This window comes from Ranitomeya imitator, chromosome 7, assembly GCF_032444005.1.
Source record: "Ranitomeya imitator isolate aRanImi1 chromosome 7, aRanImi1.pri, whole genome shotgun sequence".
Taxonomy (NCBI): Eukaryota; Metazoa; Chordata; class Amphibia; order Anura; family Dendrobatidae; genus Ranitomeya; species Ranitomeya imitator.
In genome coordinates this window covers 155,528,984-155,551,650 of record NC_091288.1, presented here as the reverse complement: position 1 = coordinate 155,551,650, position 22,667 = coordinate 155,528,984, and the positions used below count along the sequence as shown (strand labels likewise).

At 44.8% G+C, this 22,667-nt stretch overlaps 1 protein-coding gene across 1 annotated transcript in view; it reads left to right on the top strand.

Annotated features, from left to right (window-relative positions):
• The window catches only part of RHBDF1 (rhomboid 5 homolog 1), a 236,502-nt gene that overhangs the window by 197,155 nt on the left and 16,680 nt on the right, over nucleotides 1–22,667 (top strand). Inside the window, exons 11-12 of the mRNA XM_069733937.1 lie at nucleotides 5,271–5,432; nucleotides 22,160–22,263. Coding sequence (XP_069590038.1) covers nucleotides 5,271–5,432; nucleotides 22,160–22,263 — 266 coding nt within the window. The remainder of the gene's footprint in view (nucleotides 1–5,270; nucleotides 5,433–22,159; nucleotides 22,264–22,667) is intronic.

The window sequence follows — 22,667 nt, the reverse complement described above, 5'->3', positions numbered from 1 at the left end:
ATCGGTAACTGTGACCGCTCAATTACAGGAAGAAGCTGCAGCGCCGGGGAAGCCAGGGACTGCAGGGACCGCGCCAGGAGCAGGTGAGTATACGGGGAGCGCAGCGCTGCGCTATATTTACCTGCTCCTCGCTCCGGTGCGGCTCCGTCTGCAGCATCCTCTAGCAGTGACGCTCAGGTTAGAGGGCGCGGTGGCGTAGTCAGTGCGCGCCCTCTGCTGAGCGTCAGTGCTGGAGACGGAGCCGCACGAGGAGCAGGTAAATATTGAAAGCGCCGGCGTCCTGAGCGAAGAGAGGTGAGTATGTGATTTTTTTTTTTATTGCAGCACCAGCAGCATTCTATATGGCACAGCTTTATAAGGAGCATCTATGGGGCCATAATCAACGGTGCAGAGCAATATATATGGGGCACAGCTTGATAAGGAGCATCTATGGGGCCATAATCAACGGTGCAGAGCAATATATATGGGGCACAGCTTGATAAGGAGCATCCATGGGGCCATAATCAAAGGTGCAGAGCATATATATATATATGGGGCACAGCTTGATAAGGAGCATCTATGGGGCCATAATCAACGGTGCAGAGCATATAAATATATGGGGCACAGCTTTATAAGGAGCATCTATGGGGCCATAATTAAAGGTGCAGAGCATATATATATATGGGGCACAGCTTGATAAGGAGCATCTATGGGGCCATAATCAAAGGTGCAGAGCATATATATATATATATGGGGCACAGCTTTATAAGGAGCATCTATGGGGCCATAATCAAAGGTGCAGAGCAATATATATATGGCACAGCTTTCTATGAAGCATCTATGGGGCCATAATGAACGGTATAGAGCATTCCATATGGCACAGCTTTATGTGGAGCATCTATGGGGCCATAATCAACGGTGCAGAGCATTATATATAGCACAGTTGTATATGGAGCATCTATGGGGCAATAATGAACGGTATGGAGCATCTATTTTTATTTTTGAAATTTACCAGTAGCTGCTGCATTTCCTACCCTAGGCTTATACTCGAGTCAATAAGTTTTCCCAGTTTTTTTGTGGCAAAATTAGGGGGGTCGGCTTATACTCGGGTCGGCTTATACTCGAGTATATACGGTACTTCTTGATGAGTATACCTTACTTGGGTGGTTGTTGTGGAAGAGTTTGCTGTAGAAGAGTTTTTCTTCACCATGGATACAATACTGCAATCATCCACCACTGTTGTCTTCCGTGTATGTTAAGGGCCTTTTTGAATTCCCCAGCTCACCAGTGCTCTTTTTTGCAGAATGTACAAAACTGTTGATTTGGCCACTTTTAACATTTCTGTTATCTCTTTTATGGGTTTCTTATTTTTGTTTAGCCTAATAATGGACTCTTTCACTTCAATTGATTGCTCCTTTAACCCCTTAGCGACCGCCGATACGCCTTTTAACGGCGGCCGCTATGGGTACTTAAACCACAGCGCCGTTAATTAATGGCGCTGTGGAAAAAGTGAATAGCGCCCCCCAGAGTCGGATTTTCTCCGGGGTCTCGGCTGCCGGGGGTAGCCGAGACCCCAGAGAACACGATTCGGGGGGGGTTTTACCGACCCCGCTTTTGCGATCGCCGGTAATTAACCGTTTACCGGCGATCGCAAAAAAAACAAAAACGCGATCTCTTTTTAATTTCTCTGTCCTCCGATGTGATCGCACACCAGAGGACAGAGAAAAGGGGTCCCAGATAGCCCCCCGATACTCACCTATCTTCCCCGGTGCTCCTCGTGGTTCCCGGTGGGCGCCGCCATCTTCAAAATGGCGGGCGCAGTGCGCCCGCCGGCCGGCCCCGGGAGAATCTTTGGGGTCTCGGCTGCCGGGGGTAGCCAAAACCCCAAAGAGCATGATCGGGGTCGGTTTTACCGACCCTTGTTTTGCGATCGCCGGTAATTAACTGTTTACCGGCGACCGCAAAAAAAAAAAAAAATCAAAGTGTAATTCTCTGTCCTCTGATGTGATCGCACATCAGAAGACAGAGAAATAGGGGGATTCGGGGACCCTGCCATACTCACCTGTGTCCCTGGGTCCTCCTGCTGCTCCTCCTGGCCGCCGGCAAAAGAAAATGGCGGGCGCATCTGTCTCCATCTGCCGGCCGGCAGGAGAACAGCAGTTGGGGCTAAAATTAGGGTTAGGGCTAGGGTTAGGGCTAGGGTTAGGGTTTGGATTAGAGTTGGTATTTGGGTTAGGGTTGGCATTAGGGTTACGCTTGGGATTAGGGTTAGGTTTGGGATTAGGGTTAAGGTTAGGGTTGTGATTAGGGGTGTATTGGGATTAGGGTTAGGTTTGAGGTTAGGGTTGAGATTAGGATTAGGGGTGTGTTGAATTTAGGGTTTTGATTAGGGTTATGGTTAGGGTTGACATTAGGGTTGCTTTGGGGTAAGGGTTGTGATTATCGTTAGGGTTAGTGATTAGGATTATGGATCGGGTTGGGATTAGGGTTAGGGGTGTGTTGGGGTTAGGGTTGGAGCTAGAATTAGGGGGTTTCCACTGTTTAGTTACATCAGGGGGTCTCCAAACACGACAGCCAATTTTGCGCTCAAAAAGTCAAATGGTGCTCCCTCCCTTCTGAGCTCTGCCGTGCGCCTAAACAGTGGTTTACCCCCACATATGGGGCATCAGCATACTCGGGATAAATTGGACAACAACTTTTGGGGTCCAATTTCTCCTGTTACCCTTGTGAAAATAAAAACTTGGGGGCTACAAAATCTTTTTTGCGGAAAAAAATTTTTTTTTTCTATTTTCACGACTCTGCATTCTAAACTTCTGTGAAGCACTTGGGCATTCAACGTTCTCACCACACATCTAGATAAGTTCCTTGGGGGGTCTAGTTTCCAAAACGGGGTCACTTGTGGAGGGTTTCTACTGTTTAGGTACATCAGGGGCTCTCCAAACGCGACATGGCGTCTGATCTCAATTCCAGACAATTCTACATTGAAAAAGTAAAACGGCACTCCTTCTCTTCCAAGCTCTGCGGTGCGCCCAAACAGTGGTTTACCCCCACATATTGGGTATCGACGTACTCAGGAGAAATTGCACTACAACTTTTGTGGTCTAATTTCTCGATTTTTTTTTTTTTATTTTCACGGCTCAACGTTATAAACTTCTATGAAGCTCTTGGGGGTTCAAAGTGCTCACCACACATCTAGATAAGTTCCTTAAGGGGTCTAGTTTACAAAATGGTGTCACTTGTGGGGGGTTTTCACTGTTTAGGCACATCAGGGGCTCTCTAAACGTGACATGGTGTCCGATCTCAATACCAGCCAATTCTGCATTGAAAAAGTCAAACGGCGCTCCTTCACTTCCAAGTTCTGCGGTGCGCCCAAACAGTGGTTTACTCCCACATATGGGGTGTTGGCGTATTCAGGAGAAATTGCGTAACAAAATTTATGGTTACATTTCTGTTTTTACACTTGTGAAAATAAAAAAAATGGTTCTGAATTAAAATGTTGGCAAAAAAAAGTTAAATGTTAATTTTTTCCTTCCACATTGTTTCAGTTCCTGTGAAGCACGTAAAGGGTTAATAAACTTCTTGAATGTGGTTTTGAGAACCATGAGGGGTGTAGTTTTTAGAATGGTGTCACACTTGGTTATTTTTTATCATATAGACCCCTCAAAATGACTTCAAATGTGATGTGGTCCCTAAAAAAAAGGTGTTGTAAAAATGAGAAATTGCTGGTCAACTTTTAACCCTTATAACTCCCTAACAAAAAAAAAATTTTGTTAACAAAAAAAAATTTTGTTTCTAAAATTGTGCTGATGTAAAGTAGACATGTGGGAAATGTTATTTATTAACTATTTTTTGTGACATATCTCTCTGATTTAAGGGCATAAAAATACAAAGTTTGAAAATTGCAAAATTTTAAAAATTTTCGCCATATTTCCGTTTTTTTCATAAATAATCGCAAGTAATATAGAAGAAATGTTACCACTAACATGAAGTACAATATGTCACGAAAAAACATTCTCAGAATCAGCGGGATCCGTTGAAGCGTTCCAGAGTTATTACCTCATAAAGTGACAGTGGTCAGAATTGCAAAAATTGGCTCGGTCATTAAGTACCAAATTGGCTCTGTCACTAAGGGGTTAATCACATGTTGTGGGTTCACAGCAAGAGTTTCCAAATGCAAGCGCCACACCTGTAAGCCGCTCCAGATCTTTTACCTGCTTTATTGATGATGGATTAACAAGGGAACAGCCCATATAGCCCGTTAAAGAGCTTTTGAGGTAGTTATCCAAATACTTTAGGTCGCTTTAAAAAGAGGCAGCTACATATTAAAGAGCTGTAATTCCTCAACCCTTACTCCAATTAAGATGTGAATATTCTCAAATTTCAACTGGGAATCTGCACTTTAAGCCCATATTGATTGTATAACTGAATCTTGAATATATTTTGGTAAACCGCTAAAATACCAAAACTTGTCATTGTCCAAATATTTCTGGACCTAACTGTATATTTAATATGTAGTAAATATTGAATACGGTATTTTACTTTTATCTTAGTTTGTTCACAATAGATGTGGGATAAGCCAACAATAATCATTCTGGTAACAGCATAATGAAATGCATAAGAAAGAATTTCTAGTTGCCCCACTGACTACCGTAATAATTTGTTGTGAATGTTTACATAATGTTTTTGCAGCTACTTTTCCTTTAAGAATTTACTTCAGGCATGAGCTCTTGAAGATAATGGCTCTGTCTGAAATTAAGCAAATATTGGGTCATCGTATCTTACATGGGCAGCAATTTTACTCGGAAATAAGCATTAGATGTGTAATATCCTCCTATTGTGAAGACTAGAGATGACGAGCAAGTGGCAGTCTTGTTCATCTTATTAATGTTGTCTTGCTGCTTAAAGCATTGAGCTTATCTCTGTGTCCAAGGACTGAGTTTTTTTATGCAAGTTAGTTCTTTTAAGTCTGTGAGTCTTCATTTGACTTTTTAACATCAGTACTTTTTTTGTTTGCATTTGTCATTTTGCAAACACACTTGGAACATTTACTATTGTGCCAATAGGTTCGGGATTCCTTGTGCCATGTTGTGATGGCCATATAGGATGTAAAGTATCAGCTGTCAGTATTCACAAGGGGCAGATGATCTTCCTTAGGAGAAAAAGCGACTGAGAATGGTAAAATGGAAAGGGATTTTCTGTTAAAAAGAAAGCTATTCTAGGAAGAAATTAAAATATATCAAATATATTGTATGAATAACCTTTCCTTGTTTGTGATTTGTAATTTCTTCCAGGAAGATTTAATACATCTTGGAGCAAAATTTTCACCATGCATGAGACAAGATCAGCAAGTGTACAATTTAATTCAGATGAAAAGAGAGAAAGAAAGGCACTCCGCATGTTGTGTGAGAAATGACAAATCTGGGTGTATTCAGACTTCAGAAGAGGAGTGTTCGGTATGAAATTGTATTTAAGAATTACACTGCCATGTTCATTGTTAGCATATTGATGTGTAATGTACAAGTGAGTTATACTGTCTAAATATAAAACTATATGGGTACTTGATTTCCTGCTTTATTATTATTATTATTAATAATAACAATAATAATAATTATTATTATTATTATTGTTTTCTAGGACTTTGGCAATAGGTTATAGGTAGTGATGAGCGAGTGTACTCGTTGCTCGGGTTTTCCCGAGCACGCTCGTGTGACCTCCGAGTATTTGTTATTGCTCAGAGATTTACATCATCGCCTGAGTTGCATGATTTACGGCTTCCAGATATGCTGAATACATGTGAGGAATGCCTGTTAGGGAATTCCCATATGTATTCAGTGTATCTGGAAGTCGTAAATCATGCAACTGAGGCGATGAAAACTACCGTATTTTTCGGACTATAAGACGCACCTAAGACGCACCCAGGTTTTATAGGTGGAAAATATGAAAAAAAATATGAGTCAAAAAAATGTGGTAAAACATTTAATAACATAAATAACATACTATTATATGTGGTGTTATTATATATAATAGTATGTTATTGTGACGCCCAAGAGACCGGGATACCCAGCACCGGACCAATGGGGTCTGTCTCTTGAGGGGGATGTCACGGGTGGCTTGACCCGGTGCTGTGGCCTCAGGCAATGCACAGTGTAAGGGGTATCGTGAGGGGACAGGCACTTACTTGATCAGCAGCAGGTTCTCCCAGCGGCGATGATCCCGATCCTGGATAGATGGCTATTGTCCAAATGAAAGACTGAGGCACTGAAACGTTTAACCAGTTTACTTTAACATAAAAGGATTTACAACCAGTCCTGTCACCGGAGTCTGTATGGGAACTCTGAGTTACTTTGACCCTGCCGGGGTCTTCGACTCTTATTGTGCGCAATTTGTGTGGCCCTGCTGCTGTATGTGAACTGGCTGCCGGCCCAAAATGTCCCCTCCGGGTCCTGGTTCGACGGGCAACCCGAGTCCTTTTATCGGCTTACCCCCTCCGGGAGTACCGCTGAACTCTGTGTCTGTTGCTGCGTCCGGCCCTAGTGAAGCTGATATCACCTCACGTTTTTCCGGTTGCTGTATTCTATATAATGAATACAGCCACGGATCCGGTATCCGTCTTTGCGCCTGTTCTGGGTAGTGATTAATGCTACCCGGTTCTCACAATGTCCCTTTTCTCTGTCCCTCTTCTCCTCAGGCCGGTGATTTGGGCCTGGAAACCGTCATAGGGCTGTTAGAAATTCAGCTGTATGACCTCTCACTATCAGCTCCTTAGCCCAACTGCCATTTCTTCTCTCAGACCAGAATGGATTAAGGGGAGTCTCTGGAGCTCCCCCTTCTGGCCGGAGGTGGTAGTGCAGTTTTGCTATTTTAGTATTTGTGTCTAGTGTCAGTAACTATTTTTGTGGCAAATACCCCTAGGGGTGCCACATTCCCCCTTAGTTAAGAACAATACTCCGGGACTGTGGGACGATAACATTTTGAAATAACAATTAATATGTACAGAGTCTTAAAAATGAAAAGTTACAAAAACCACTCAAGGAAACAAAAATAGAGTTCTGTAAAAAGTCACTTCAAATATCGTCCATTAATACAGTTCTACCCTTGAAGGTACTCAATATAAAGTCTAAAGAAAGTTCAAAAAGAGCAAAAAGCAAAGTTCAAAAAGCAGTCTTTCCGGAGCTTTGATTTAGTGCCTCCGGGCTGATAACAAGTTCAAGAATATGCAAGAAGTTCATACAGACAAGTCTCTGTAGGCACTGGGCTTAAACGTTGCAGACTGATAACAATGACTATACTACATTTTCTGTTTAACTATATACGGCATAACATATATACAATTCACATTATGAGCTTTATAGTTGGTAATCTGCATACCTGGCCGGTAATTGACCCTGGGTACTATGCTGTGATCTACGTAATAGCGGTATCTCTTCATGTGGAGTACTACTGTCTACTGCGGATACAAAAGAGAATAGTAAAACCAAAAACACTCAGTTTGAAAAAATGTTGCAGTAATCCGCAAGTGCTAGTAAAAGATGTAAAAAACAGGGTATTTGGTTGATACGTTTTTTGCAAAAAATGTATACTAAGCTGCTCTACCAATCTTCACGGTATACCCTTATCAGAGCAGTCCTAACTAATGTATGCAATCCCTATCTGATGTATTTAAAAACCTGATCATCTGTATATAACCTGTTCCTGTCTACTGCGGATGTAGTATCTGCCCGCTCTGCTAAAGATAATTCCATAACTATGGAGTTGGCAAGTCCACCGTGAATGGGATTACTCTTTTCAGGAATCTGTTCTTCCTGGCCTGGAACCTCCTGTAGTACGGGGTCAGCCTCTTCCTGTCTTGGGACTTCTGGTATTGGGTTCGGTGTTGGATAAAAGGCCACCATGGGAACCACTACTGCACCATGGTATGTTAGTAGGGTTTTGGGAAAGTCTCCTACACAGGTGTGATACACTTCCTCTTCTTTTTCCTTTACTGGTTGAACCTGTATGGGTTGAATAACTTCTGGTTCTGGCTGGACAACGTCTGGCTCTTTCAATGCTTCCGGACATAATTTAAGAGTGTCTCTTGACACTAGTACAGATGTTAAGCCTCCGTTTTTGCTAATGAGACACATTTTAGGATTATCCACTCTTGTTGGTAAAACTGTGTAGGGTACGGCTTCCCACTGATTGTCCAGTTTATTGGTTCGACGATTTCTCTTGAGCACTTGGTCACCCGGTCTTAATGGGGTCGCTAGAGCATTCTGGTTGAAAGTTCGCTCTTGTCTTTCTCTAGTTTGCTGAAGGCTTCTTTCCACACTCTCTTGCACTTGGCGATACTGCTTTTGCCGTATGATATCCCAATTGGAGTCTTGAACTTCTGCGTCTGGTTTCAGAATTCCCATTTCTAGATCGATTGGTAATTGGCCGGGTCTTGCACGCATAAGATAAGCTGGGGTGCAGTTGGTGGAGCTCACCGGGACATGATTATACAGATCCACCAAGTCAGGCAATTTCTCTGGCCATTGATTCCTTTCTGTCTCAGGTAAAGTCTTTAGTAGGTCTATTACAATATGGTTCATCTTCTCGCATAAGCCGTTTGTTTGTGGATGATAGGCCGTCGTCCTGATCTTTTTGCAACCATACATATTACAGAATTCTCTGAAGATCTCTGATTCAAAGGCTGTACCTTGGTCGGTGAGAACCTGTTCCGGATATCCATGGGGTCTACAAAAGTACGTTTGGAACGCTTTGGCTGCTGTTTTTGCTGTCAGATCTTTTACGGGTACTACTACCAAGAAGCGTGAATAATGGTCCACGATGGTCAAGGCATAGACATAGCCGGACCGGCTTGGTATTAACTTCACGTGGTCTATGGCTACAAGTTCAAGTGGTTGTTTGGTGATTATGGGCTGCAGTGGTGCTCTTTGGTTCTTTTGATCGTTTCTTCTGAGGTTGCACGGGCCACAATTTCTGCACCACTGTTCGATTGATTTTCTCATCCCGACCCAATAAAATCTTTCTCTTAGAAGTACTTCTAACTTTTTCCAACCAAAGTGACCAGCACCATTATGGTAAGCTTCGAGGACCATCTTGACATCTTGTTTAGGCACGATAATCTGCCAAACCAATTCATGTGTTTTCGGATTGGTGTACCTTCTACAGAGCCTCCCTTGATACAGGAACATTTTGCCTCTCTCTTTCCAGAGTTGATGCGTCTCTTCTGGGGCATCCTCATCGGGATATGCACTTTGCTCAGTTAACAGTTCCTTCACCAACTTCACAGCCGGATTGCTGTCTTGGGTGTTAGCCCATCTAAGGTGTGCTAACGGATTAAAATTCACTTCTTGTTGTTTCTGATAGGTACTTGACTGATGATGTTTTGCCTTGGGATGATGGAAGGCTGGTAGTTCAATTTCTTCAAGCTCCCCCGTTTCTTCTTCTACATCTCTCAAGTGTGGCATCCGGGATAGGGCATCGGCATTTCCATTCTTGCGACCTGCTCGATACTTGATCTTGAAGTTGTAATTAGATAACCGGGCTATCCATCGCTGTTCTAACGCACCTAATTTGGCTGTGTCCAGGTGGGTCAACGGATTGTTGTCAGTATAGACAATAAATTCTGCAGCGGCCAGATAGTGTTTGAAACGTACCGTCACAGCCAAAACTACTGCCAGTAGTTCCAATTTGAAGGAGCTATAATTTTCTAGATTTCTTTCAGTAGGCCGGAGCTTTCTACTTGCAAAGGCGATGACTTTCTCCCGACCTTCTTGCTTTTGTGACAGCACCGCTCCTAGTCCCACATTACTGGCATCGGTGTAGAGGATGAAAGGTTGATGGTAATCTGGGTATGCCAGAACCTCTTCTCCGGTTAGTGCCTTCTTTAGTTGTTCAAAGGAGTCTTCCCTTTCGTCGTTCCACTGGAAAGGAGGGTTTCGGTTTGAAGGTTTCTTCGTCTGCCCTACCAAGGCGTCTTGCAAGGGTGCTGCCAACTTGGTAAATCCTTTTATAAATCTGCGATAGTAACCCACCAATCCCAGGAATTGCCTCACTTCTTTTGCGCTGGTAGATCTCGGCCAATCCCTTATGGCGGTTATTTTCTCGGGATCCGGTGCTACTCCCTCCGAACTCACGATGTGTCCCAGGTACTGTACCTTTGGCTTGAGAAGGTGAGATTTGGATGGCTTGATTTTCATGCCATACCTGGATAAGGCTTCGAACACTTCTGCCAAGTCTTTTAAGTGTTGTTCGTAAGTCTTTGAGTAGACGATCACATCATCTAGGTACAGGAGGACGGTCTCGAAGTTCTTGTGTCCGAGGCAGCATTCCATCAGCCGCTGGAAGGTACCGGATGCATTGCAGAGTCCGAACGGCATGCGATTAAATTCACTTAGACCCATTGGTGTGGTGAATGCCATCTTTTCCTTATCTCTTTCAGCCACAGGGACTTGCCAATACCCGCTTGTTAAGTCTAAGGTGGAAAAATAATTAGCAGATTTCAAAGCAGTCAAGGACTCTTCTATCCTAGGCAAAGGGTAGGCATCTTTATGGGTGATGTTATTAATCTGCCGGTAGTCTACGCACATTCTCATAGTTCCATCTTTTTTTTTGACAATCACTAGAGGGGCCGCCCAGGGGCTACAGCTGTCTCTTATTACCCCGGCCTGTTTCATTTCCCTCAGCATATCTTTTGCACATTGATAGTGAGCGGGCGGTATGGGTCTATATCTTTCTTTTATTGGGGGATGGTCACCTGTGGGGATTGTGTGTTCTACCCCTTCTATCCGTCCAAAGTCCAATGGGTGTTTACTGAAGACTTGTTCATATTCCGTCACTAGCCTATACACCCCTTGTTTTTGATGGGTAGGTGTTGAATTTATGCCCACGTGTAGCTGTTGGCACCAATCCTCCATTTCTCCATCTGAGCCATTGCCTTCCACCTGACAGGTTGGTTCTAAGGGCTCAATGGTTGTGATGGCATTGTTGTCAACAGTATATAGCTTTGCCATTGTAGCATACCTTGGCAAAGTGACCTCTTCCTCTCCACAGTTCAAAAGTCGTACCGGCACTCGTCCCCGGTGTACCTCGACTATCCCTCGTGCTGTGAGTATAGTGGGCCTGCTGTCGGTGTACACTGGTTCTATTAAGGCTTGATAATCTCGTCCCTTAGTACCAATGGCTGCTCTACACCATACCAGCATTTCTGTTTTTGGTGGGATTACAATAGACGTTGAATCACTTACCCTCACACTGCCGATTTCTCCACCTGCAACTTCTACCTGTTGCCTTAACATCAATACTTTTATTTCCCTCCGGAGAACTCTCTGCTGGCAGGATTGGGCAGTTTAAGCAATTTGCTGTAAGACAGAAATGACTTCGGAAAAGCAGTTCTCTAACACATTCATTCCTATCAATACAGTTGGTTCACAGTTCCGCCGGTCAACATCAACAACAATTATACCCTGTTTCTTCAATTCTACTTTACCAATCTTTATGGTCATCTCCCTGAATCCTAGTTTCGGTACCAACTTACCATTACTGGCCCATATATCTAGTTCAACATCAGAGGGCCCTTTATCAATATCTGCATCAGCCCAGTACCTCTTATAAAGGATATACGGTATAGATGAAATCTGGGAACCTGTGTCCAGCAAAGCGTTGAGGGGCATTCCGTCCAGCACGATAGGGATAATGGGTCGTCCTCCGATGTACCTGTCGTGCCAGGGTGTTGGGCCTTGAAAGTTCATTCCTGCGAAGCGGCCCGCATTCCCAGGGGATTCCCGTTTAAATCACAATCTCGTGCAAAGTGGCCTGGCTGCTGGCAACGGCGGCAAATGGGCTGTCCATCCGGTTGGTAGCGGTCGCGGGGTCGTCCTCTCCATGTCGGGTATCTCCGGGGTCTCATCCATGGAACACCTTCTCTACGGTTTGACAACTCCATCTTGGGTCCTCTCATCTCCTGCATGGTTTTAGCCATTGAAGCAACAACATCAGTTAAAGAGTCAAGCTTTTGTTGAAGAGCCTCATTAGTACTGGGCCCCAGGGGCTTAGCAATGGCCCCGGACATAGCTGATGTCACTGGTACTCCATGTTGTTGAGGAGCCTCTGCCATGAGTTGCGCAGGCTCCTGATCCCGAGGTGCCTCTGCCAGCTGGAGACGTAGAACGCTCTCCTTTAATTGGGCAAATGTCAATTCAGGGTTCTTAAAAACAAGCATGCTCACATGTGTTGTGAATTCTGTGGCTGAATTCACTCCTGTGGTCACAAGTGGTACTGCAGCTTCTGGGCTTCCTCCCTCAGGTGTTCTGGTGAGCTCGTTGGCTGCCTTGTTATTTAACTCCACCTGATTCTGTCTTCCTTGCTCCTTGTCAATGTTCCAGTGTTGGATCTGAGCTTCTGGATCTTTCCTGTGGCCTGCTGCTCTGCTTAGATAAGTGCTTCTTTGCTTTTGTTGCTGTTTTTTCTGTCCAGCTTGTCTATTCGTTTTTGCTGGAAGCTCTGAGACGCAAAGGGTGTACCGCCGTGCCGTTAGTTCGGCACGGTGGGTCTTTTTGCCCCCTTTGCGTGGTTTTTTGCTTTAGGGTTTTTTGTAGACTGCAAAGTTCTCTTTGCTATCCTCGCTCTATCTAGAATATCGGGCCTCACTTTGCTGAATCTATTTCATCCCTACGTTTTGTCTTTTCATCTTGCTAACAGTCATTATATGTGGGGGGCTGCCTTTTCCTTTGGGGTATTTCTCTGAGGCAAGTCAGGCTTGTATTTCTATCTTCAGGCTAGTCAGTTCCTCAGGCTGTGCCGAGTTGCATAGGTAGTGTCAGGCGCAATCCACAGCTGCCTTTAGTTGTGTTTAGGATAGGTTCAGGTATTGCGGTCTACAGAGATTCCACGTCTCAGAGCTCGTTCTATTGTTTTTGGGTTATTGTCAGATCACTGTATGTGCTCTGATTACTGCACACTGTGTTACTGGATTGCCTACATAACAGTACAAGGAGCCATGCTAATGATTCTCAATAGAGGGAAAAAAGAAGTTCTGACATCATTTTTTTTTCTCAGCTCTGTGTTCAGTCTTTTTTTCCCCTAGACATTAGGGTGCTTCAGGACACAGCTGTGGACATGGATATTCAGGCTCTGTGCTCTTCAATGGATAATCTCGTTATAAATGTACAAAAGATTCAAGATACAATTGATCAGAAATCTATGCTAGAACCAAGAATTCCTATTCCTGATTTGTTTTTTGGTGATGGAACTAAGTTTCTGAGCTTCAAAAATAATTGTAAGCTATTTCTGGCCTTGAAACCTCATTCTTCTGGTAATTCAGTTCAACAGGTTTTGATTATTATTTCTTTTTTGCGCGGCGACCCTCAGGACTGGGCATTTTCTCTTGCGCCAGGAGACCCTGCATTGAGTGGTGTCGATGCGTTTTTCCTGGCGCTCGGATTGCTGTACGATGAGCCTAATTCAGTGGATCAGGCTGAGAAAAATTTGCTGGCTTTGTGCCAGGGTCAGGATGATATAGAAGTATATTGTCAGAAATTTAGGAAGTGGTCAGTACTCACTCTGTGGAATGAATCTGCGCTGGCAGCTTTGTTCAGAAAGGGTCTCTCTGAGGCTCTTAAGGATGTCATGGTGGGTTTTCCTATGACTGCTGGTTTGAATGAGTCTATGTCTTTGGCCATTCAGATCGGTCGTCGCTTGCGCGAGCGTAAATCTGTGCACCATCTGGCGGTATTGTCTGAGATTAAACCTGAGCCTATGCAGTGCGATAGGACTATGACCAGAGTTGAACGGCAAGAACACAGACGTCTGAATGGGCTGTGTTTCTACTGTGGTGATTCCACTCATGCTATTTCTGATTGTCCTAAGCGCACTAAGCGGTTCGATAGGTCTGCCGTCATTGGTACTGTACAGTCCAAATTCCTTCTGTCCATTACCTTGATATGCTCTTTGTCGTCGTATTCTGTCATGGCGTTTGTGGATTCAGGCGCTGCCCTGAATCTGATGGATTTGGATTATGCTAAACGTTGTGGGTTTTTCTTGGAGCCTTTGCGGTGTCCTATTCCGTTGAGAGGAATTGATGCTACACCTTTGGCCAAGAATAAACCTCAGTACTGGGCCCAGCTGACCATGTGCATGGCTCCAGCACATCAGGAAGTTATTCGCTTTCTGGTGCTACATAATCTGCATGATGTGGTCGTGTTGGGGTTGCCATGGCTACAAACCCATAATCCAGTATTGGATTGGAACTCTATGTCGGTATCCAGCTGGGGTTGTCAGGGGGTACATGGTGATGTTCCATTTTTGTCTATTTCGTCATCCACTCCTTCTGAGGTCCCAGAGTTTTTGTCTGATTATCAGGATGTATTTGAAGAGCCCAAGTCCGATGCCCTACCTCCGCATAGGGATTGTGATTGTGCTATCAATTTGATTCCTGGTAGTAAATTCCCTAAAGGTCGTTTATTTAATTTATCCGTGCCTGAACACACCGCTATGCGCAGTTATGTGAAGGAATCCCTGGAGAAGGGACATATTCGCCCATCGTCATCACCACTGGGAGCAGGGTTCTTTTTTGTAGCCAAGAAGGATGGTTCGCTGAGACCGTGTATTGATTACCGCCTTCTTAATAAGATCACTGTTAAGTTTCAGTATCCCTTGCCATTGTTCTCTGACTTGTTTGCTCGGATTAAAGGGGCTAGTTGGTTCACTAAGATAGATCTTCGTGGTGCGTATAATCTGGTGAGAATCAGGCAAGGAGATGAATGGAAAACGGCATTTAATACGCCCGAGGGTCATTTTGAGTATCTAGTGATGCCGTTCGGACTTGCCAATGCTCCATCTGTTTTTCAGTCTTTTATGCATGACATCTTCCGTGAGTATCTGGATAAATTCCTGATTGTTTACTTGGATGACATTTTGATCTTCTCAGATGATTGGGAGTCTCATGTGAAGCAGGTCAGAATGGTTTTCCAGGTCCTGCGTGCTAATTCTTTGTTCGTGAAGGGATCAAAGTGTCTCTTCGGTGTGCAGAAAGTTTCATTTTTGGGGTTCATCTTTTCCCCTTCTACTATCGAGATGGATCCGGTTAAGGTCCAAGCCATCCAGGATTGGACTCAGCCGACATCTCTGAAAAGTCTGCAAAAGTTCCTGGGCTTTGCTAATTTTTATCGTCGCTTCATCTGTAATTTTTCTAGCATTGCCAAACCATTGACCGATTTGACCAAGAAGGGTGCTGATTTGGTTAATTGGTCTTCTGCTGCCGTGGAAGCTTTTCAGGAGTTGAAGCGTTGTTTTTGTTCTGCCCCTGTGTTGTGTCAACCAGATGTTTCTCTTCCGTTCCAGGTCGAGGTTGATGCTTCTGAGATTGGAGCAGGGGCGGTTTTGTCACAGAGAGGTTCTGGTTGCTCAGTGTTGAAACCATGTGCTTTCTTTTCCAGGAAGTTTTCTGCTGCTGAGCGTAATTATGATGTGGGCAACCGAGAGTTGCTGGCCATGAAGTGGGCATTCGAGGAGTGGCGTCATTGGCTTGAAGGAGCTAAGCATCGCGTGGTGGTATTGACTGATCATAAGAACCTTACTTATCTCGAGTCTGCCAAGCGCTTGAATCCTAGACAGGCCCGTTGGTCGTTATTTTTTGCTCGCTTCGATTTTGTGATTTCGTACCTTCCGGGCTCTAAAAATGTGAAGGCGGATGCTCTGTCTAGGAGTTTTGTGCCCGACTCTCCGGGTTTATCTGAGCCGGCGAGTATCCTCAAGGAAGGAGTCATTGTGTCTGCCATCTCCCCTGATTTGCGGCGAGTGTTGCAAAAATTTCAGGCTAATAAACCTGATCGTTGTCCGGCCGAGAAACTGTTCGTCCCTGATAGGTGGACTAGTAAAGTTATCTCTGATCTTCATTGTTCGGTGTTGGCTGGTCATCCAGGAATCTTTGGTACCAGAGAATTAGTGGCTAGATCCTTCTGGTGGCCATCTCTGTCACGGGATGTACGTACTTTTGTGCAGTCCTGTGGGATTTGTGCTAGGGCTAAGCCCTGCTGTTCACGTGCCAGTGGGTTGCTTTTGCCCTTGCCGGTCCCGAAGAGGCCTTGGACACATATTTCGATGGATTTCATTTCTGACCTTCCCGTTTCTCAAAAGATGTCAGTCATTTGGGTGGTCTGTGATCGCTTTTCTAAAATGGTCCATCTGGTGCCCTTGGTTAAATTGCCTTCCTCCTCTGATTTGGTGCCTTTGTTCTTCCAGCATGTGGTTCGTTTGCATGGCTTTCCTGAGAATATTGTTTCTGACAGAGGTTCCCAGTTTGTTTCAAGGTTCTGGCGAGCCTTTTGTGGTAGGATAGGCATTGACCTATCTTTTTCCTCGGCTTTCCATCCTCAGACTAATGGCCAGACCGAATGAACCAATCAGACCTTGGAAACATATCTGAGATGTTTTGTTTCTGCAGACCAGGATGATTGGGTGTCCTTTTTGCCGTTGGCTGAGTTCGCCCTTAATAATCGGGCCACCTCGGCTACCTTGGTCTCTCCATTTTTCTGCAATTCTGGGTTCCATCCTCGTTTCTCTTCAGGACAGGTTGAGTCTTCGGACTGTCCTGGTGTGGATTCTGTGGTGGACAGGTTGCAGCAGATCTGGACTCAGGTAGTGGACAATTTGACCTTGTCCCAGGAGAAGGCTCAACTTTTCGCTAATCGCAGACGCCGTGTGGGTCCCCGACTTCGTGTTGGGGATCTGGTTTGGTTATCTTCTTGTCATATTCCTATGAAGGTTTCCTCTCCTAAATTTAAACCTCGTTTTATTGGTCCGTATAGGATTTCTGAGATTCTCAATCCTGTGTCCTTTCGTCTGACCCTCCCGGACTCCTTTTCCATACATAATGTATTCCATAGGTCGTTGTTGCGGAGATACGTGGCACCTATGGTTCCATCTGTTGAGCCTCCTGCCCCTGTTTTGGTGGAGGGGGAATTGGAGTATATTGTGGAGAAAATTTTGGATTCTCGTGTCTCTAGACGGAAACTCCAGTATCTGGTTAAATGGAAGGGTTATGCTCAGGAAGATAATTCCTGGGTTTTTGCCTCTGATGTCCATGCTCCAGATCTTGTTCGTGCCTTTCATGTGGCTCATCCTGGTCGGCCTGGGGGCTCTGGTGAGGGTTCGGTGACCCCTCCTCAAGGGGGGGGTACTGTTGTGAATTCTGTGGCTGAATTCACTCCTGTGGTCACAAGTGGTACTGCAGCCTCTGGGCTTCCTCCCTCAGGTGTTCTGGTGAGCTCGTTGGCTGCCTTGTTATTTAACTCTGCCTGATTCTGTCTTCCTTGCTCCTTGTCAATGTTCCAGTGTTGGATCTGAGCTTCTGGATCTTTCCTGTGGCCTGCTGCTCTGCTTAGATAAGTGCTTCTTTGCTTTTGTTGCTGTTTTTTCTGTCCAGCTTGTCTATTCGTTTTTGCTGGAAGCTCTGAGACGCAAAGGGTGTACCACCGTGCCGTTAGTTCGGCACGGTGGGTCTTTTTCCCCCCTTTGCGTGGTTTTTTGCTTTAGGGTTTTTTGTAGACTGCAAAGTTCTCTTTGCTATCCTCGCTCTATCTAGAATATCGGGCCTCACTTTGCTGAATCTATTTCATCCCTACGTTTTGTCTTTTCATCTTGCTAACAGTCATTATATGTGTGGGGGCTGCCTTTTCCTTTGGGGTATTTCTCTGAGGCAAGTCAGGCTTGTATTTCTATCTTCAGGCTAGTCAGTTCCTCAGGCTGTGCCGAGTTGCATAGGTAGTGTCAGGCGCAATCCACAGCTGTCTTTAGTTGTGTTTAGGATAGGTTCAGGTATTGCGGTCTACAGAGATTCCACGTCTCAGAGCTCGTTCTATTGTTTTTGGGTTATTGTCAGATCACTGTATGTGCTCTGATTACTGCACACTGTGTTACTGGATTGCCTACATAACACACATGCCCCCGGTGAGAAGGGGTGTAGAGTCCCTCAATAAATTGATCTCTTAGCAGTTTATCCGCTCCGGTGTTAAAAATGGGTTCAGCCAGTGTAAGTGATTTAAGGGCTTCCTGCAGGTTTAAGGCAAAGTCTCTCACGCCCTCATTAACTTTTTGTTTGCAATTAAAGAATCGTACTTTAGCTTTGCTGCTGGCAGTGGTTTCAAATGTAGCTTTTAATCCAGCAAATATGCGTTCAACAGTGCCTTTTAGATCAGCTGCCCATGCTGTGACTTCTCGCTTAGCATGGCCACTTAACTGCATCATCAGGAGACTAACACGCTGAACTTCACCCACAGGGAACATGTCAAAATGGGCCAGCATCTTTTCTCTGAAATCGTCAAGGGTATTAGGCTCACCTTCATACATTGGAAGCCATGGGCCACCCGGGGTATATGGCATCAGCACCGGCATGATGGGCGCCACTCCTTGCACCGCTGCGCTACCGGACTCTCTATCGACACTCTGTCTTTCAGCTGCATTAGCGTTGCCGGGTGCTGCGGCGTCTCCGTGCTGCAACATACTGTGCCCCCTTAGTTAATCCGGACCCTTCCGGTCCTCCGCTTCCGTCGGGATAGTGTAGATTCGTTCCGCTGTGCAGCAGGATAGATTTTCCCCTTGCTCTGATGTCAGAGCGCTCAGCTTGGTGCCGCCCACAATGACACGCCCCCTGCTGCTCCCACCCACCGTGCTCTGTAATGGCGGATTCTGAAGTTTTTCAGTTAGACTGGGGCTCAGGTGATGGCGTAGCTCAATTAACAGTCTCGTGCCTAACGGTTATGAAGTGATTACCTCAGGGGATGGCGGACATCTTTACTCCATTATAACCAATGGGGAAAAGTCACTTTCAATAGTTTTCAATGGGGAATGGATTTTTCTTTATTAAAGTCAATTTTCAAGATTTTTCATCCAAGTTTTCACAGTTTTGGGCTCCAATCACGGCACACAATACCCGGTATACGGGCTGGCTAGATCCTGTTCGTGACGCCAATTGTGACGCCCAAGAGACCGGGATACCCAGCACCGGACCAATGGGGTCTGTCTCTTGAGGGGGATGTCACGGGTGGCTTGACCCGGTGCTGTGGCCTCAGGCAATGCACAGTGTAAGGGGTATCGTGAGGGGACAGGCACTTACTTGATCAGCAGCAGGTTCTCCCAGCGGCGATGATCCTGGATAGATGGCTATTGTCCAAATGAAAGACTGAGGCACTGAAACGTTTAACCAGTTTACTTTAACATAAAAGGATTTACAACCAGTCCTGTCACCGGAGTCTGTATGGGAACTCTGAGTTACTTTGACCCTGCCGGGGTCTTCGCCTCTTACTGTGCGCAATTTGTGTGGCCCTGCTGCTGTATGTGAACTGGCTGCCGGCCCAAAATGTCCCCTCCGGGTCCTGGTTCGACGGGCAACCCGAGTCCTTTTATCGGCTTACCCCCTCCGGGAGTACCGCTGAACTCTGTGTCTGTTGTTGCGTCCGGCCCTCGTGAAGCTGATATCACCTCACGTTTTTCCGGTTGCTGTATTATATATAATGAATACAGCCACGGATCCGGTATCCGTCTTTGCGCCTGTTCTGGGTAGTGATTAATGCTACCCGGTTCTCACAATGTCCCTTTTCTCTGTCCCTCTTCTCCTCAGGCCGGTGATTTGGGCCTGGAAACCGTCATAGGGCTGTTAGAAATTCAGCTGTATGACCTCTCACTATCAGCTCCTTAGCCCAACTGCCATTTCTTCTCTCAGACCAGAATGGATTAAGGGGAGTCTCTGGAGCTCCCCCTTCTGGCCGGAGGTGGTAGTGCAGTTTTGCTATTTTAGTATTTGTGTCTAGTGTCAGTAACTATTTTTGTGGCAAATACCCCTAGGGGTGCCACATTATTATGTTGGAAGCTGCAGGTAGAAGATGGTGCTGCGGGACTAGTGTGGTGTAAAGTACTAAATGAAGACCCTGGAGGGTGAGTATAAGAATGGGGGCACAGGGCTTATATTTAAAGCACCACTCCAGCACTGAAAAGTAACACTGGAGTGCTGCCTTAAGAACCCATGGGAGAACTATAACTCCCAGCCTGTCATGCAGATCCTATGACATGCTGGGAGTTATAGTTCACCACAGGAGTGGTGGAGTGCTTTATTGTGTGTTGTATTGACTAACCTTTAAAGTATTTCTAAGTTGTTCAGGCTGTGAGCAACCCATGACCGCACAGAGCCCTCCCTCTTGATGCCTTTCCACAGCACAGGTCATAAGAGGAATCCTGCAGGTTCTAGTGTGGTGTCTGAAGGACCTGTGATGACATCAGAAGAGGGATGGCTCTGTGCTGTCATGTGATGCTCCAGCCCGCCCACTTCATGACATCACACAGGTCCTTATGCCTCAGCATCCAGCACAGTCAGGCAGGTATGCGGCGATCTAGTCTCCCCTGGCCCCTGCTGCTGCCTCCTACTTCTCCACCAGACACACAGATCTCCCCATCTGCTGCAGGAATCCAGCGCTGGGGAAACCATGTATTCATTTGCTACTCCCCACTCACTGCTCAGTGCTGACGGGTGGGCGGGGAAGTGGCTAATGAATATTCACTGCACTTTAATTATCGGGATCACATGGTTTTCCCAGCACTGAAGCCAGGCAGCTGGGACATTTTTCTGCCTCCTGTGAGTGGGATCACAGTGGATCCCACTCGCCGCTGCCCCCTCCCCACGTTACATCCGGACCATAAGATGCACCCACACTTTCCTCCCAAATTTGGAGGAAAAAAAAGTGCGTCTTATGGTCCTAAAAATACGGTATATGATATGCTTTTTTCTTGCCATAATACAAATTCTAACAGTCTATTCAGTAGGACTATCAGCTGTGTATCCACCAGACTTCTGCACAACACAACTCATGGTCCCAACCCCATTTATAAGGCAATAAATCCCACTTATTAAACCTGACAGGGCACACCTGTGAAGTGAAAACCATTTCCATTGAAGCTCATCAAGAGAATGCTAAGAGTGTGCAAAAGCAAAAGGTGGCTACTTTGAAGAACCTAGAATATAAGACATAATTTCAGTTGTCTTTTTTGTTAAGTATATAATTCCACATGTGTTAATTCATAGTTTTGATGCCTTCAGTGTGAATTTACAATTTTCATAGTTATGAAAATACAGAAAAATCTTTAAATGAGAAGGTGTGTCCAAACTTTTGGTCTGTACTGTATATTTGCGTTTATGAAATTACATATGTGTACTTGAATTTATGTACACCAGAATTCTAGGGTGAAAGCTTTCATGAATCGAAACCATTGTATTGAATAGAAATGATGAAAAAATTGAAATAAAATTTTCAGAACATCAATTTATTTAGTATTGCGTATGAGCCCCATGGGCAGAAATACAGGCACTTACAATCCCTGACATATGATCAATGCATTGCCTAATAGTTGTATGAGAAATATTCTGCTATGCTGAATGCAATTGGCCATGCAAATCATCAAGATTCACTGCTGGCAGATCACTTTGCAATTGTTGACCAAAGTTGTCCTAGATGTCCATAGATGCTGTAGGCCATAGTAGCACAATTAATTCATACACGTTGCTCATAGTAGCACACAGTGACAACATGCGGCTTGGCATAGTTGTATTGAAAATTGGCTCTTGGACACTTTCCAGCCTCATTATCAAGGGCTCTTTATGGTATTGCTCAAGTTGCTTCCAGCCAAACAAAGCTGCAACCATGACAAAAACGGGACTAATCCCTGTTGAGGATAAACTTCCATTACAGCCTCCATTTCCATCTTAAAATGCACCATCATAGCCTTTGAGAGTGGCGGCATAAGGTCACTGTAATACCTGTAGCTGGACTTCTGGTTCAAAGCTCAAAGCCGTGCAGACGCCTTCCAATGGATTGTGTAATCTCTGTTGGACGCTGTAGACTTGGTATGTTAAGTCCAATCACAGGTCTACAAAAAAATATTTTTTGTAATGATCGCAGGTGAAAAATGCGGTAACTTTCTTCTGATGAACAAGGTTTGTTGGGCCCCTTTGCAACTTTAGGTAAACAGCTTTCATGGTAATTTGCATGCCCATTAAATGGGCCATGCTTTCTTTCCCCAAAATAGGCTAATACCACAGAAATGCTTACAATGTTTTAGGTTGACTTTGTGTGATTTTTTGGGTAACATGTCAGAAAATTACTAGCTCCATCAATTTTCATGCTTTGATTATTTTGCTCATGTTTTTCAGTCCACTCTTGCTGTGTGGGTAAAGTGGCCATATCATTCAAGCACCCCTCTGCTAGCAAACAAAAGTGAAAGACATTTTGGATCGGTATGTCGTCAGGACCCCAGGTATGAGGCTGGATCACTGCCTATGCGAATCTAGACCAAACTCTGTTGTAACCCGACAACTCACAATGTACCATTTTTACATATACACTGTGGCACTCCTTCATGTACACGTTTCTTATCTTGCTTTGCAGTTGAGTATACATGGAAACATACATATATTTGTAATTATCCATTGTTTTCCATCGAAATGAGTTTGTATATTATCACTCATTCACAGGAAAGGTGATTATTCTCTGATTACTAGGGGCCCTGCCACTTCAAGCCCCTGAGCGTGCGATCACCAGAACAAGTGTCCTGTACCTCGTTTTCTAGTTACTGTAGTTATGTATTGAGGAGATAGTGATTAGATACTTATCACCTATCCACAAATGTTAGTTGTTCTTTAATTGGCAGACATATCCAAC